The following is a 15,120-nucleotide window of genomic DNA, read 5'->3' as shown; positions in this document are numbered from 1 at the left end:
GGGTTCTCAGTCCTACCTAATTAATTGCCCTGCATCTAAACCTCTGTGGAGTAGCCGTGCCTGTGGGCCTGTAGTGTGAGGACCCCCCCCCCACTGATCACACAGAAGCAAATGCAATTGTTGGAGCAGCCAACCTGTTTGCAGCTTCCACCCATGTACTTTTATTGAAATTCTCCAGTTTGCAACTCCTCTCCTGGTGGTCTATGTTCTTGTGTGTGATAGTCAGTCAGGTGAGGCCACAAGAGGAGACATGGGAGACTCAGGAAAACAAAGTGTATTATGCTAATAGGTCTAGATACAGTAGCTCATGTAGATCCATGACTGAGGACCTTGTGAAGTCACACGTGTTTGTCAAGAGGCACGAGAGCCAGGGGATCCTCTTTCTGAGGGAAAGGAAGTCAGGCAGAGTAAACAGGTTATGATTTTAGGATTGGCAGAGTGCTGGCACCCCCTATGTCTACGGCACACAGGGATTGAGGAAGACTTGGTACAGCCATGTTTTGTTCTGACTACTGTAGCCAGGCTTATGTACGCACAGGGGCTCTGGGTGGAGGACAGTAGCTACCCAAGGGAGACCCTGGGAAGGGTCTGTGCATCCTGTGCCCTGTCCACAGCATGAACTATTTTGTGGCCTTGGGAGCGCTGGCCCGTGCATTCTGTAAGAAGCACAAGTACAGTGACGTGGTGAGAGGTTTAAGACAGCGGTGAATGGGGCCCCACAGCAGCAAGGGAGGGTCAGGTCAGAATGGCTGGGGAAGCTCCCCAAGGACATCTGCGGTATCAGAGGACAGAGGGCTTCAGGGCTCCAGGGATAGGCAGAAAGGCACACAGGTGGGAGAAAGTTGGCAGGCATGTGGGAGGTGAGGTGCAAGAGGAGGCCAGGTCTGCAGTAAACAGATAACAGGCAAGGAGTGGAGTTTGCCCAACAGGCAGACCAGTACTTTGAAACCACTTTTACATCACTGTGCAACCAAGACAAGCATTCACATACACAGTTGAGGATAACTAGAACAATTGCTTGGGCCGAAGTGACATGTATCCTGGCATACTTGTGCCTCATTCACCAAAGTTTGCTGAAAAGGTGACTCACCGGGCAACTTCCTATCCTGGAGTGACACAGTATGGCCGGGCAGCAGGAAGCGGGTGGGGATGGGATTAAGGCCGGAAGGAGTGAGAAAGAAGAGCCCTGATCAAAATCCAGTGGGAGACCACGAGAGCTCACGGAAGGTGATGCGGGAGGAGGGGCTAGATTAGAGATGAGCCCGAGGTGAATCCACAGGGCTGGAGTCTGGAAGGGAGACTGGGGGGAAGGGGGAGTAGAGACGATACTGGGCAAGTGTCAAGTACCATGGGCGATGAAGCCAGGGAGATCAAGAGTGGGACGGCATGGAGGAGGCTTCACCGGAGAGGCGGCCTCATAAGTGTCTTGGCGTTAGTATACACTAATGTGGTGGGGAAGCAGGGAGGAAGGCACCGAGTGAGCCTGGCAGGCATCCTTTCTAGGCTGGACAGCAAAGGAACTAACAAGAACAGTAGCCGTGTGAGAATGTGAAGCTCGGGCCTTCCTACCTAGAGGATCAGCTAGAGGTCACTGAGCCACATAGACACTCAGCTCTATTTGCTCTGGTTCCAAGAACCAATGCACATCTTTAGCTCAGGTATCTTTTCTCTGGGACCAGCCTGAGTAGGAGAGAAAAGGCAGTAGGAAGCTACTGGAAGTTTCACCGATTGGTCTGAATCTCTATGTTCATTAGGGGACTTCACCTGGGACCTCAAATGTAGAGGTGTTCCCGACTGGGTAACACAGTTATCCACCAGTGGGGTTCCTGGCTCCTGTGGAATTCAGGGTTTCTCTGAGGGAGGCTGTGCTGTGGTGCTTCCAGTCACTGGAGCACAGTGACATGGATCTTTAGGTGGACCATGAGAGCTGAGCTGCGGCTGAAGGCCTTCCCACAGTCACTGCACTTGTAGGGCTTCTCTCCCGTGTGCGTGCGCTGGTGCTCAATGAGGGAGGAGCTCTGTGCGAAGGCCTTTGGGCAGTCCTTACAGCGATAGGGCTTCTCTCCAGAGTGGATTCTCAGGTGCCGGACCAGAGCAGAGCAGTCACTGAAGGCTCTCCCACACACGTCACATCTGTAGGGCTTCTCCCCGGTGTGGATGCGCTGGTGCTGTGTCAGGTGGGTGCTCTGGCTGAAGGCCTTGCCGCACAGGTCACACTCATAAGGCCGCTCCCCGGTGTGCACCCGCTGATGCTGGGTGAGGTGGGTGCTGCGGCTGAAGGTTTTGCCGCACTCCTCACACTTATAGGGCTTCTCCCCAGTGTGAACCCTCTGGTGCTGCGTCAGGTGGGTGACTCGCCTGAAGGCTTTCCCACACTCTTTACACGTATGGGGCTTTGCTCCTGTGTGGACAACCTGGTGTTGGGCAAGGTGGGTGCTCCGACCGAAAGCCTTCCCACACTCGACACAGGCATAGGGCATCTTCTGAGAGTGGCTCTTCTGGTGGGCCTCCAGGGCTGATGTATTCTGGAATGTTCTCACACATTCACCGTATGTGGAGGGCTTCTTTCCTGAGTGTGTATCTGGAGGCACTGTTCCATAGTCATATAATGGGCCAAGTTTCTCCTCTGAAGAAGCCTTGTCTTGGGAAGGGAAGCTGGGCCATGTGTTGGAACTCTTTCCTGAGACGTCAGACCCATAGCCAGGCTGGTCTTTGGGGGCACCCATGTGAGACCCCAGGTCTTTTCTGAAATCCATCTCTTGGGCAGCAGGCTTCATCCAGAGTGCTCCTAGGAGCTCTGGCTGGCTCGCAGAGCTGCTCTCAGGTTTCCAAGTGTGGGCAAAGGTGGGTTTTGGGGAAAGGACTCCTGCGGCTGTTCCAGTGGCCATGTCTGGTGGGTGTAACTCGTCTGTGCTGCTCTGTTTACAACTTGCCTCTTCGTGTTGCGCTCCTGGTTCCCACCCTGGAATCATCCAAATCATACTGTTACTTCCCCGCCACACAAGCCTCTCTATCTGCCTGAGGCTCTATCCACACATTTGTCACACGGTCCCATTTCCAAGGGGAAGTTTCCCCTTCGGTGTCTTGAGTAAGAAAAAGGATTCAGGACTGTCCTCTTATGCTACCCTAAACTGCCATCTGTCTCGCCAAGGCTCCTGATCTGGCTAAAATGCCCAAAGGAAAACTTACGTGTGGATAAGATCTGAAAAACAAGAGTGGAGGAAGCTGGGCCTTGTCGGGTCCCTGTGCATCTGCTCCCGGCAGTCTGGGCAGGGCTAAGTTCTGTGAGTCCAGGCTCTGTCCCTTATACTCAGAGGCTGTCTTTGGGAACAGTGGCTGAATGAGAATCAAGCCAGATGCCTGTGACTGTGACTTCTCACAGCAGAACTCTAGGTAGACATCTGATTTGCTCCTGAAACTCCCCGATCCGATCCGAGTGAACAGGAGGCGACCTGCACTGACCCGCTCTCCACGGAAGCAAAGGGTACCTGAGGATACTTCATCTGGCAATGTCTACGGATGAGTCCCATGGATGAGAGTCAGAGCAGTATGCAATAGCTGTCCTTCCAGCCTATCCTTGGGCTGAGAAGACTCAGAAACAGGGCTCTAACCCCAGACTTTGAGGTGCCAAGTCGTCAATCCTTAAGTTTGGCACTGCCATCATCCGGACCTCAGTTTGTGATAGTGCTTGCTTGCCAGGGCCGCTGGCTTATGTCTCCAACTGCACTGCCTCATCCTTTCCAGAGGAGGTGCTTAGTGAGACTGAGCCCCAGGCACACCATCACAGGATTATGCATGGTCAAGCATGCCTTTAGTCCCAGTGGTCAGGAGACAGAGCCAGGAGGATCTCTGAGTTCAAGACCAGCTGGTCTCTAGAGCTTGTTCCAAGATAGTTCTACATTGTAGTTCCAAGCCAAGAGCTACATAGTAAGACTCTGTCTTAATAAATGAATAAGTGACTAAAATCAGAAGATTAGTAGAGATTCTGAGGGACTTGTACTTGCTCAGTTAGCTTGCAGCCAGACTGGGACTTACTCTGGAAGTTCCTGGACTAGATTGTACAGCGCTTGGACCCTTGCATCCTACCAGACGTCTCTGGGTTAGGGAATACATGTGTGGGTCTCCTTGAATGACAAGAACCCACTCCAGTTCAGGGCCATCTAACCATCCCTCAGATCATGTAGGCAAGCACAGGAAAGGCCACAAGAGGATACACAGGGATACTCATTTCTCTCCCCTCCCTCTCACTCAAGGCATTCAGTCATTTCATCTGGGCCAGGAGCCACACTTCCTTTGAGGAAGAGCCCCAGGCTCACTATGAGTTCCTGGGATTTGACGGTCCAAAGGCAAACACAGATCTGATTGGTTCAGTGAGCTCACACTAGACATTGCTTGCTGTTTTCCCCATCCACTTGATAATAAGTTAGGAACTGATGGACTACCTTTGGGGAGATGGTGATAAGCTAGGGATATAGCTCAGCTGGCAGAGTGCTTACCTATATCCCTAGTACCAGCATCTGAAGCTGGGTGTGGTGGCACATGCCTGTAATCCCAGCATCTTGGAAGTGGAGGCAGGAGGATCAGAAGATCAAGGTCATCTCCAGGTATGTAGCAAATTTGAGGTTAGCTTTGGTACAAAAGACCTCTCGTTTTTTTTTAAAAAAAAAATAAGGGGCTGGAGAGATGGCTCAGCGGTTAAGAGCATTGCCTGCTCTTCCAAAGTTCCTGAGTTCAATTCCCGGCAACCACATGGTGGCTCACAACCATCTGTAATGAGGTCTGGTGCCCTCTTCTGGCCTGCAGACATACACACAGACAGAATATTGTATACATAATAAATAAATAAATAAATAAATAAATATTTTAAAAAAAAAAAAGGGCTGGAGAGCGGTTAAGAGCACTGGCTGCTCCTCCAGAGGACCCGGGTTCAATTCCCAGCACCCACATGGCAGCTCACAACTGTTTGTAACTCCAAGATCTGAAACCCTCGCTGGGCCACTGGTGGAGTACACCTTTAATCCCAGCACTCGGGAGGCAGAGGCAGGAGTCTCTGTGAGTTCAAGTCCAGTCTGTTCTACAGAGCAAGTCCCAGGACAGGTTCCAAAGCTACACAGAGAGACCCAGACCTAAAGGAGATATGGAACATGAGAGCAGGTGAGAGCAAGCAGGCTGAGTATCAAGGCTCTCTGAGTGTATCTTCTTTTTTTTTTTTTTGGTTTTTCGAGACAGGGTTTCTCTGTGGTTTTGGAGCCTGTCCTGGAACTAGCTCTTGTAGACCAGGCTGGTCTTGAACTCACAGAGATCCGCCTGCCTCTGAGTGTATCTTCTGGATGCCGCTGTGTCTAAGCCCCTGACTCATAACTGTGTGGGATCTGGTCACGTGTACCCATGGCTTAGGTACAAAGGTGAGAATGAGCACCCCAGCAGCAATCCCTAACTAGAGCTAGCTTGGCCTACATTCCAGCCAGGCTGTGCCAGCGCTCTCTGTGGCCGACTACCTCCTTACCTGCTGCTCCTCCTTACCTCTCTTGTCCAGCAACTGAGTCAGATCCTCCACCAGAATGGCAGCCTCCTTTCCACTCTTTGGGCACTGAGCCCCGACCCAGGCCTGGATCTCAGGGGGCAGTGCACCCAGGAACTGCTCCAGCACCAGCAACTCCAGCATCTGCTCTTTGGAGGACGACTCTGGCCTCAGCCACTGGCAACATAGCTCTCGCAGTTGTGCCAGCGCCTGATGGGGGCTGGATGCCTCCTCGTAACGGAAGTGCCGGAAGCGCAGGCGTGCAGCCTCAGGATGGGCAGTAGGGCTAGGGCTGCATCCCTGGCTCTGGCAGAGGTTAGCTTCTTCCTCCTCTTTCACCTTCACCTGAAGGAAGCTGTCCTGTTCCCAGAGTACTGGGCTCAGAGGGCACTTGGGGATGGCCATTGGGCAGATGAATTCAGTGAGACACGGGATGGCTGGAATCTCAGAATTGGGTCTGTAGAAATGTTAGAGCTTCACTATCTGAAAAGAGGGAGAGGAGATGCAGGTTTGAGGTAGCCAGACTGGCCTCCAATTCACCATTCTCCTGCCTCATCCTCTGTGCATGCACTACCATGCCTACTAACTTGCTACTTTTTAGATCTATGTATTTGGGTCACTGAGATGGATTATCAGGAAAAGGTGCTTGCCACCAAGTCACTTATTCGCACATGGAAAAAGATGAATGTACAATGAGGACCCTAAGAGAGATATACATGGATCGAATCTACATGGGAAGTAGAAAAAAGATAAGATCTCCTGAGTAAACTGGGAGCATGGAGACCATGGGAGAGGGTAGAAGGGGGGGGGGATAGGAAGGTAAGGGAGCAGAGAAAAATTATAGCTCAATAAAATCAATAAAAAAATTTTAAAAATCAACTTGAAGTAAAAGCCTCAGGGGAAAAAAAGATGAATGTAATGATCATGGCAGTGTCTGTTCAGAGCTGAGGATGATGCTCAGTGGTCCCATACGTTCAGAATATACAACAGGGGCTGGAGAGATAGTGCAGCAGTTAAGAGCACTGGCTGCTCTTCCAGGGGACCTGGGTTCAATTCCCAGTAACCACATGGTGGCTCACAGTCATCTGTAATGGAATCTGATGCTGTAGGCATACTGGCATGTAGGCATGCATATAGATAGTGCACTCATACCAAAAACCAAAACAAACAAAAAAAATCAAAACAAAATACACAACAGGGAGGAACGCATTAAGCTCCAGCAGAGAATTTCAAAGCCATAATTACAATGATCTTGGTTAAATTCGGTGGGTCTCAAAACCAACACAGTTATGAATGTGGGAAGGTCTGTAAGGAGGAGAATAATGGGTGGGAGGAAGGCTGGGGGTTATAGTAATGAGAATGCATGTTGTATGAAATTGTTATCAAATAACAAATCCAATAAAGTTAAAAAAAAAGAGAGGGGAGCAGGCAATGGGATGGCTCCACAGGTAAGGGTGCAGGAACCACATGAGTGGAGGAAGAGAACTGACTGTTGTGTGTTGTCATTTGATTGAGTACCACATGTGAAAATAAAAAAAGTCTCAGGGGCTGGAGCGAAGGCTCAGCATCCACTTAGTGGCTCACAACTGTCTGTAATTCCAGTCCCAGGTCATCTGACACCCTCTTCTGGTTTTCACCAGGCATGCATCTAGTACACATACATGTAGGCAAAACACCTATATACATAAAAACAGAACTATAAAAACAAAGAATAAAGTAACTTCAACAGAGCTAAGGAGATGGCTCAGTTGGGTAAAGTGCTTGTTGAGTAAGCATGGCCTGGGTTTGGATCCCCATCATTATAAGAAGCCTAGCATGGCCGTGCAGGTCCATAACCCCAGCACAGAGGGGAGCAGAGACAGGCAGATCCCCAGGGCTCACTGGCTAGCTGTAGGTTGAGAGATCTGGTCTCAAAACAACAGTAACAGCAGCAGCAGCAGCAGAGGTGGAAAGTGATAGAGGCAGAATCCTTACGTCAACCTCTGGCCTTCATGTGGAGTGCACACACACACACACACACACACACAAATGAACTTATAATAAACTCAAGGGACATAAGCTATACTCCTATTTTAGGTGAAGACAGACAGAAAGAAAAGTCTCCCAGCTAGGGAAGGATTTAGCAGGAGAGTGAGCTGCAAATGCAAGCAAAACAGAGCCATGTCTCCTGTCTCTTATACATTACCCATTTCCTATCTTTCGAGCTGATAACCACATAGTGAATTATTCACTTTATCTGCTGTTTCCCTGTGGAACTATGTAACGAGACTGGCCTCCAGTCTTCATCCCCAGTGCATGTCCTACCATGCCTGACCACCTTGCTTCTTTTCAGATGCATGCATTTGGGCTATTGAGATGGCTTATCAGGTAAAGGCATTTGCTACCAAACCTGATGACATACATTTGATACCTAGGATCTATATGGTAGAAGGGAAAACCTGACTATTAAAAGTGTTGTGCTGTAAGAGAGACTTACATAGATTTAATCTACATGGGAAGTAGAAAGTAGAAAAAGACATGATCTCCTGAGTAAATTGGGAGCGTGGGGACCTTGGGGGAGGGCTGAGGCGGGGAGGGGAGAGGCAGGAAGGGGAACAGAGAAAAATGTAGAGCTCAATAAAAATCAATAAAAAATGCCCCCCCCCAAGTGTTGTGCTGTAGTATGCATGCATATAAAGAAATAAATATAAGCCGGGCGATGGTGGCGCACGCCTCTAATCCCAGCACTCGGGAGGCAGAGGCAGGCGGATCTCTGTGAGTTCGAGACCAGCCTGGTCTACAGAGCTAGTTCCAGGATAGGCTCCAAAGCCACAGAGAAACCCTGTCTCAAAAAAACCAAAAATAAAATAAATAAATAAATAAATAAATAAATAAATAAATAAATATAAAAGTTTGAGATCAGCTAGGTGGTGGTGGGGCATGCCTTTAATCCCAGCACTTGGGAGGCAGAGGTAGGTAGATCTCTGTGAGTTCAAGGCCAGCCCAGTCTACAGAGCAAATTCCTGGACAGCCAGGGCTACACAGAGAAACCCTGTCATGGAAAAAAAAAAAAAAAGTCAGCTGGGCAGTGGTGGCACACGCCTTTAATCACAGCACTCGGGAGGCAGAGGCAGGCGGATCTCTGTGAGTTCAAAGCCAGCCTGGTCTACAAGAGGTAGTTCCAGGACAGGCTCCAAAGCTACAGAGAAACCCTGACTCGAAAAAACCAAAGTCTAAATCAAGTGCATGTGTTTAAAGCTATACATTTTCTTCTAAACAGCTCTAATCGTATATCACATTTTTGTTAAGCTCTATTTACATTTTTATTTATTTGCGGCAGGATATCTTATGTAGCCCAGGATAGCCTTGATATGGAAATCTTTATGCTTTAGCCTCCTGGGTGCTGAGATTATAAGCATATACCACCATAGCCTACTTCATAATAATTTAGTTTAAAATATTTTCTAATTTCTGCTGTGGTTCTTTATAATTCAGGGTTTATTTGGAACTCTGTTGCTTATGACTAGGGGTGTGGTTTACTAAAAACTACTGAATTTTATACTTTGAGATGGTGAGTTTTAGGCTGGGTGTGGTGGCACATAGCTTTCATTTCAGGACTATGGTGGCAGTGGCAGGCAGAACTTTGAGTTCTATGCCATCCAGTAGTACATTGTGAGACTTTGCCTCAAAAATAGATAGATAGATAGATAGATAGATAGATAGATAGATAGATAGATAGATAGATAGATAGATAGACAGATAGAAGTTCAGCCAGGTATGGTGACACATACCTATAATCTCACTACTCAGAAGGTCAAGGCATGAAGATTTAGAGTTCAAGGCTATCCTGGGCTAGAGAGCAAGATTCTTTCAGCCCTAAATAAATAACTAAATGGTGGGTTTTGATTATGAGACTCTCAATAATGCTGGCTTTTTAAATTTATTTCTTTTCAGTCCTGGGCAAATGCCTTCTGTATGGCAGGCCTCTATACAAAAGACAACTCTGCAGAGGTTCTGCCCCCCTACCCTGCTTTATTTCTTATTACTCTTCACCACTTGGTGGATAGCACAATTGTATGATTATTTGTTATCCATCTGACATCACTGCAGTGTCAACACCTTAAGAGTTAGGGACTTTTCAGTCCAGGCAATGGTGGCGCATGCCTGTTAATTCCAGCACTTTGGAAGATGGAAGCAGGAGGATTACAACTCTGAAGGCTGTCTGAGCTACCTATCAAGACATGGCTTGTCCCACAAAAGGGAGAGGGGGGCAAAGAGATGGCTCAGCAGGTAAAGGTACTCACCATGGAAGCCTGCTGTCCTGAGTTCAATCCCCAGAACCTGCAAAAAGCTGGATGCAAGAGAATACATCTGTAATCCCAGCACTCTATGGCAGGATGGGAGGCAGAGAACAGAGAACCACCAGGAAGTTTGTGGGCCAGCTAGTCTGGAGTATGCAGTGAGCAGAAACAAGGAGACAGACAGAGAGGGCCAGCCAGCTTTCAGAAGTTGTCCTCCGACTTCCAGGCCCATCCCATAGCATGCACATGCCCACATCCACACATGCACATATATACCTACAAAATAATTAAAAACAAATAAGGTAGGCATGGTGGCACAGTCTTTAATCCCAGCACTTAGGAGGGAGAGGCAAACAGACCTCTGAGATTGAAGCCAGCCCGGTCTACACAGTGAGTTTTAAGCCAGCTTCGAAAAGAACGTGTGCGACACACCAGGCTGTTAATACACATTTTATGATGGAATAAAAGCAGTTCAAGTATTGGTGTGACTGTGTACACCCAGTGCTTGGGAGGCAGGAGGAACATTTTAGTCAGTATTTCAGACACAGAGGGTTTCACTCACACTTGAACTCAGTCACAAACCCACTGGCTCCGTCTCACAGCCCACCTACAAAGTCCATCAAAGAACTATTTCTTTCAGTCGCTTCATCAGTTAGTCAGTCACTCGACGTGATATACAAGGCCAAGATGCTTTAGACACAGCACAACCTGTCGGGCACATACGACCGGTCGGTCAGTCCCACTTTTTGTTTGTCGGTCTTACACTCGTCAGCCGTGCCACACTCTGCCGGTTCTTACTCACAGGCCGTCAGCTTCGGCGTGGGCGTTCGCAGCTCTCAGCCCTCAGTGCCACGGCTCCAGCTCTCACCCGGTCTCCAGAAGTCCCAGCAGACAATTCCGTGGATACCCTGATGACGAACACACAGGCGCCTTCATGCCCAGGAACCACAACTCCCAACATGCCTAGCTCAGGCGCACAGCCACAGGGTGTGTCACCTGGACTACAAGTCCCAGAAAGCACAGCGCCAAGTCCCTGGACCCGCTGGGAGCTGTAGGAGTGCGGGCTTGATTCGCGGAGGGCTCAGGGAGGGGACCGACCCTAGGTTGGTGTTTGTTGGGACAGAGTTGTCTGTGAGTAGTGGTTGTGGTTTGCGCGGGAAGTTGGAGGATGCACGGTGCAGGTGAATCCTCAGATGACTTACAATCATCTCACTGTAGTTCCCAGGAGTTTTGGTGCCCTCTTTTGGCTTTCACAGGCACGAGGCACACAAGTACTGTACAGATATACAAGCAGGCAAAATAGCCATATACATAATTTTTAAAAATCACATTTATTTGGTGTGTGTGGTGTATGTGATGCAAGTGAAGAGGTTAGGAGAGAGCTTGTGGAACTCAGTTCTCTCTTACCATGTGGGTTCTGGGGAATCAAACTCAGTCTTGGCAACAAGTACTTTTTTTACCCACATCTTGTCAGTCAGAGTTCGCTTTTTTTTTTTTTTTTTTTTTTTGTGCGGGGGGCATCCAGAGATTTACTCACATTAAACACAACTCCAAGGCCCCAAGCTATAACCTTCCCCAGTCTTTATCATTTTATTTGAATTTAACCAATCTTAGCCAACTAATACTTAACACGTAAGACAGTTCAGGGCTGGGATGTTTCAGAACCACGGACAGCTCCCAACTCTAGGCAAGGTGCTTGTCTCAGAGGGGATTACTGCAGGCATTTGTGAAACTGTTCGTGACCATGACTTTGCCCATTTCTCTCTCTCTCTCTCTCTCTCTCTCTCTCTCTCTCTCTCTCTCTCTCTCTCTCTCTCTCTCTCTCTCTCTCTCTCTCTCTCTCTCTCTCTCTCTCTCTCTCTCTCTCTCTCTCTCTCTCTCTCGTTTGTTTTTGTTTTTCCAGGCAGGGTTTCTCTGTAGCTTTGGAGCCTGTCCTGGAACTACCTCTTGTAGACCAGGCTGGCCTCGAACTCACAGAGATCAGCCTGCCTCTGCCTCCTGAGTGCTGGGATTAAAGGCGTGTGCCACCACCGCCAGGCGACTTTGCCTATCTTTGAGCTCCATACAAAGTAAACAGTGCACAGTGTAACAATCTGTGTAACGGCCTCAGCTTCATGCTACCAAATTTCATAAACGGCAATCACAGGTTATCTGTATGGGGACTGTGCAGACAACAGCAAGATACAAGCTGTCGAGTTAAGGAGAAAATCGCTAGTACAGCAGATCCTCACTACTCTACTTAGGGTCTTTTTCCTATCTGGAAAAGGGAGTAACGACATGGAAGACTTCTTGATCAGGCATTTAATATTGTGGACTGGGCACCACGCCATGAAACTCAGTCTAAGATGGACGATAACAAGTATTTTCTCATAATGTATGCAATGTGTATAATGTAGGTGGGTGTACTGAGGGATCTGCGCACTGCAGGGTGCTTCCCTCAGGACCCCGAATTGGGTGCAGACAACACCTAAAAACCATGGTCCAGCACAAACGACATGCAAAGAGATCCATTATTAACTTAAGCAAGACAGAGACAAAGTGGCTGAATCTGAATCTGCACACAACAGCAAATATCTTTGCACATGTTAATTTTAAGAGAAAAAAGAAGAGGGAGGTCTGTGTTACAATGAGTTAGCTCTGATTGGGTATTTTAATTAGGTTAGTCAAAATGATGAATTTTGATTGGTGAACCCTAATGTTTTGTTGGACCTTGATGATCAGTCTCAGGAATGAGTCAGGCATAACAAAGTGGTCAAATAAGGAAATAGGCCTCGGTGGCTAGCATCAGGAATGTAACCTACTGGCTTAACAAAGGAGAGAAGGGCGATACGTTTGCCATGCTCTGGCCTGTGTTTGCCACGCTTGGGTGTGCTAGAACACTTCATGTACTACCTGTGTTTTTGGATGGGAGAGGAGAGACTCTGAGGTTGAAAAACGAGTTTATAGCTCAAAGAATGGATAGTAGAGGTCAGTAAGCAAGAAAGTGGGTGAGCCTAGAATGTATGGGAAGGAAGATGGATTTGTTCTAAATCAGGGGCCTATGAGTTCTGGCCTAGCTAAGAATCCCCACTATTGCTTTTTCTTTTTTTGAGATAAGGTCTATAGAGCCCTGGCTAACCATTCAAGATCTACCTGGAGTACTTGACTGCTGGCTCTAACATCCTGGGCTTCTTGTGTTTGGCTGGCTAATAAGGGAAAGGACAAAGGAACTAGGAAGTCTGTCTGCATTCTAGTCTTTTCACCTTTAGTGTTACAGAGTTAAAGCTGTTTCACATGCAACTTCTTTTGTTAAATGAACACACATTTAGGTGTAACCAGAACACCTATGACAAAGACACACTGTGGTTCCTACTCATAGGGAAATTCTGGCAGGATGAGGCAGACCATAGTGATATTTTATGTTTTATAAGTTAAGCTTGCCCGAAGACCAGAAGGTAAAACTAAGCTACAAGAGTCTAGGCAGTGACATCACACACACTGAGTTCCAGGATTTGGAAAACAGAGGCAGATAGATCTCTGTGAGTTTGAAGTCACCCTGGGCTACATAAGATCAGTGCAGAAATGGATCCAGGTGGTAGTGGCTCATACCTTTAATCCTAGTACTTGGGAGTCATATGCCTTTAATCACAGCACTAGAGAAAATATAAGGTTATGTCTTACTGGTTTCCCTTAAGATGTAGACTTCTTCCTCATTAATAATGGCAGTCTCCACTAAGGCTCTGATTTTTATTGTGCCACAAACCATAGTGGATTTTTTTTGAAATTCTTATTTTTGAGAAACCTTGTACAAATGATCTGCATATGAACAAATAAATCCTCTGGATTTCTCCCCAGTAGGTTTACTGAGAAAACATTCATATGATTTTATAACTGATGAACTGCCCTCCACCCTTTCATACCCTCACAGGAAATGTATAGGAAACACCCAGGCCCCTTTGAGAAAAGTTTGGCAAAATAATTGGATAGAGGGCACAATGTTATAATCTTCCAGCAATAAAGCTACAATAAATTCATTAGGGAAAATGCTCAAAATATAGGAAAAAGCATGCTACAAGAGATTGAGAATGAGAAGGGTTTTCTCATTCTAAACCTTTAAATGAGAGATAACTGCACACAAACACATCTATGTTGTAGATTCAAAATACACTGTGTGTATGTGTGTGCATAAGTATTTAAGACAAAATTATACTGGCGGTGGTGATGAACACCTTTAATCCCAGCACTCATGAGGCAGAGGCAAGCAGGATCTCTAAGATTGAGGCCAGCCTGGTCTACAGAGCAAGTTCCAGGACAGCCAGGGTTAAACAGAGAAACCCTGTTTCAATAAACAAAAACAAAATAAAAATTTCAATGAAAAGTAGCAAAGATCATCTTTGGATAGTTGAAGCATGAAAATTTTAAATGCTTTAAAAAGTTTCACATTTTTTTGTGCATTTTCCAAGTTTTGCTATAATGAATTTGTGTCATTTTTATAAAGAGATAGAAACCACAAAGTTCCTCTAATTTACAGTAATTTCCCTGAGAATCTCTTTCAAAGTATGTACAAAGAAATCAGTGGGGCTATCATTCCTGGATGTGAACTGAAAAATGAAAATTGTTGGTTGTTCTGACTTCACTAAGCCATAACTCAGCCACACAACCTCCACCGTGAGAAACAGGACTGGTTTTGGAGTCATGGTGATGAGTATGACGCCTGGCTTCCAGAGTATTGGTATTATGGTATGACCGCTGGTGTCTCCCCCCATTTTCATTTGCTTACCTAGACTAAACATTTGATGGAGCAGTTAAGGAGCTATAGGTAAAGGCGGTTTCTATTTCTCAGAGTCTGGCTCACTTCCTGGGTCATTTTGTGCAGTGCCATCCCTGTCATCCGTTTGCGTTGTCAGTGGTAGCTGGGATGAAGATGTTTATATGATAAAGGAGTGATGAAGCGGAAGGGTCAAAGGCATGTTTTCTGGCTTCAGTGATGGGATGGGAGATAGTGATATCCACGAAAGGGACTGGGAAGCAGACTGTTGGATAGAAAAGGGCCGTTTTCTTCAGGGTAAGCTGGGTATATGAGATCATGGTTTACCTGATGGAGCCAACAGTCATGTCTACATATGAATCTCAGAAGTCAGGAGCAGAGGCTCAGAAATAGGGCGAACAATGCAAAGCCAGGAGTGTGGATGCTACCTGGGGAAGGTGTAGGCATGGCCCCATAGACCATATCACCAGGGATGACCCCATCCCTTGGAGTGGGAAAGAGAAGACCAGAACCTGAATAGGGTTATGCATTTCAGAACCAAGGGGGCAGCCTGCTGCCACAATGCCAGCAGC

At 47.3% G+C, this 15,120-nt stretch overlaps 1 protein-coding gene across 2 annotated transcripts; it reads right to left on the bottom strand.

The window, feature by feature from the left end:
- Window positions 1-178: 178 nt before the first annotated feature.
- On the bottom strand, window positions 179-10,702 carry Zscan22 (zinc finger and SCAN domain containing 22). Of its 2 annotated transcripts, none has more exons than XM_057761853.1 (3): window positions 10,604-10,702; window positions 5,524-6,004; window positions 179-2,962 (listed from the first exon to the last, which is right to left on the bottom strand). In XM_057761853.1, the coding sequence occupies exons 2-3, from the start codon at window positions 5,924-5,926 to the stop codon at window positions 1,884-1,886; spliced, it is 1,482 nt and encodes a 493-aa protein (XP_057617836.1). In that variant the 5' UTR covers window positions 5,927-6,004; window positions 10,604-10,702; the 3' UTR covers window positions 179-1,883. The 2 variants fall into 2 exon arrangements, with proteins under 2 accessions (XP_057617836.1, XP_057617837.1); XM_057761854.1 differs by lacking the exon at window positions 10,604-10,702 and adding an exon at window positions 9,805-9,857.
- Window positions 10,703-15,120: the final 4,418 nt, after the last annotated feature.

The sequence above is a fragment of the Chionomys nivalis genome, chromosome 2, assembly GCF_950005125.1.
Source record: "Chionomys nivalis chromosome 2, mChiNiv1.1, whole genome shotgun sequence".
NCBI classification, from domain to species: domain Eukaryota; kingdom Metazoa; phylum Chordata; class Mammalia; order Rodentia; family Cricetidae; genus Chionomys; species Chionomys nivalis.
This window is presented reverse-complemented; position numbering and strand designations above follow the sequence as displayed.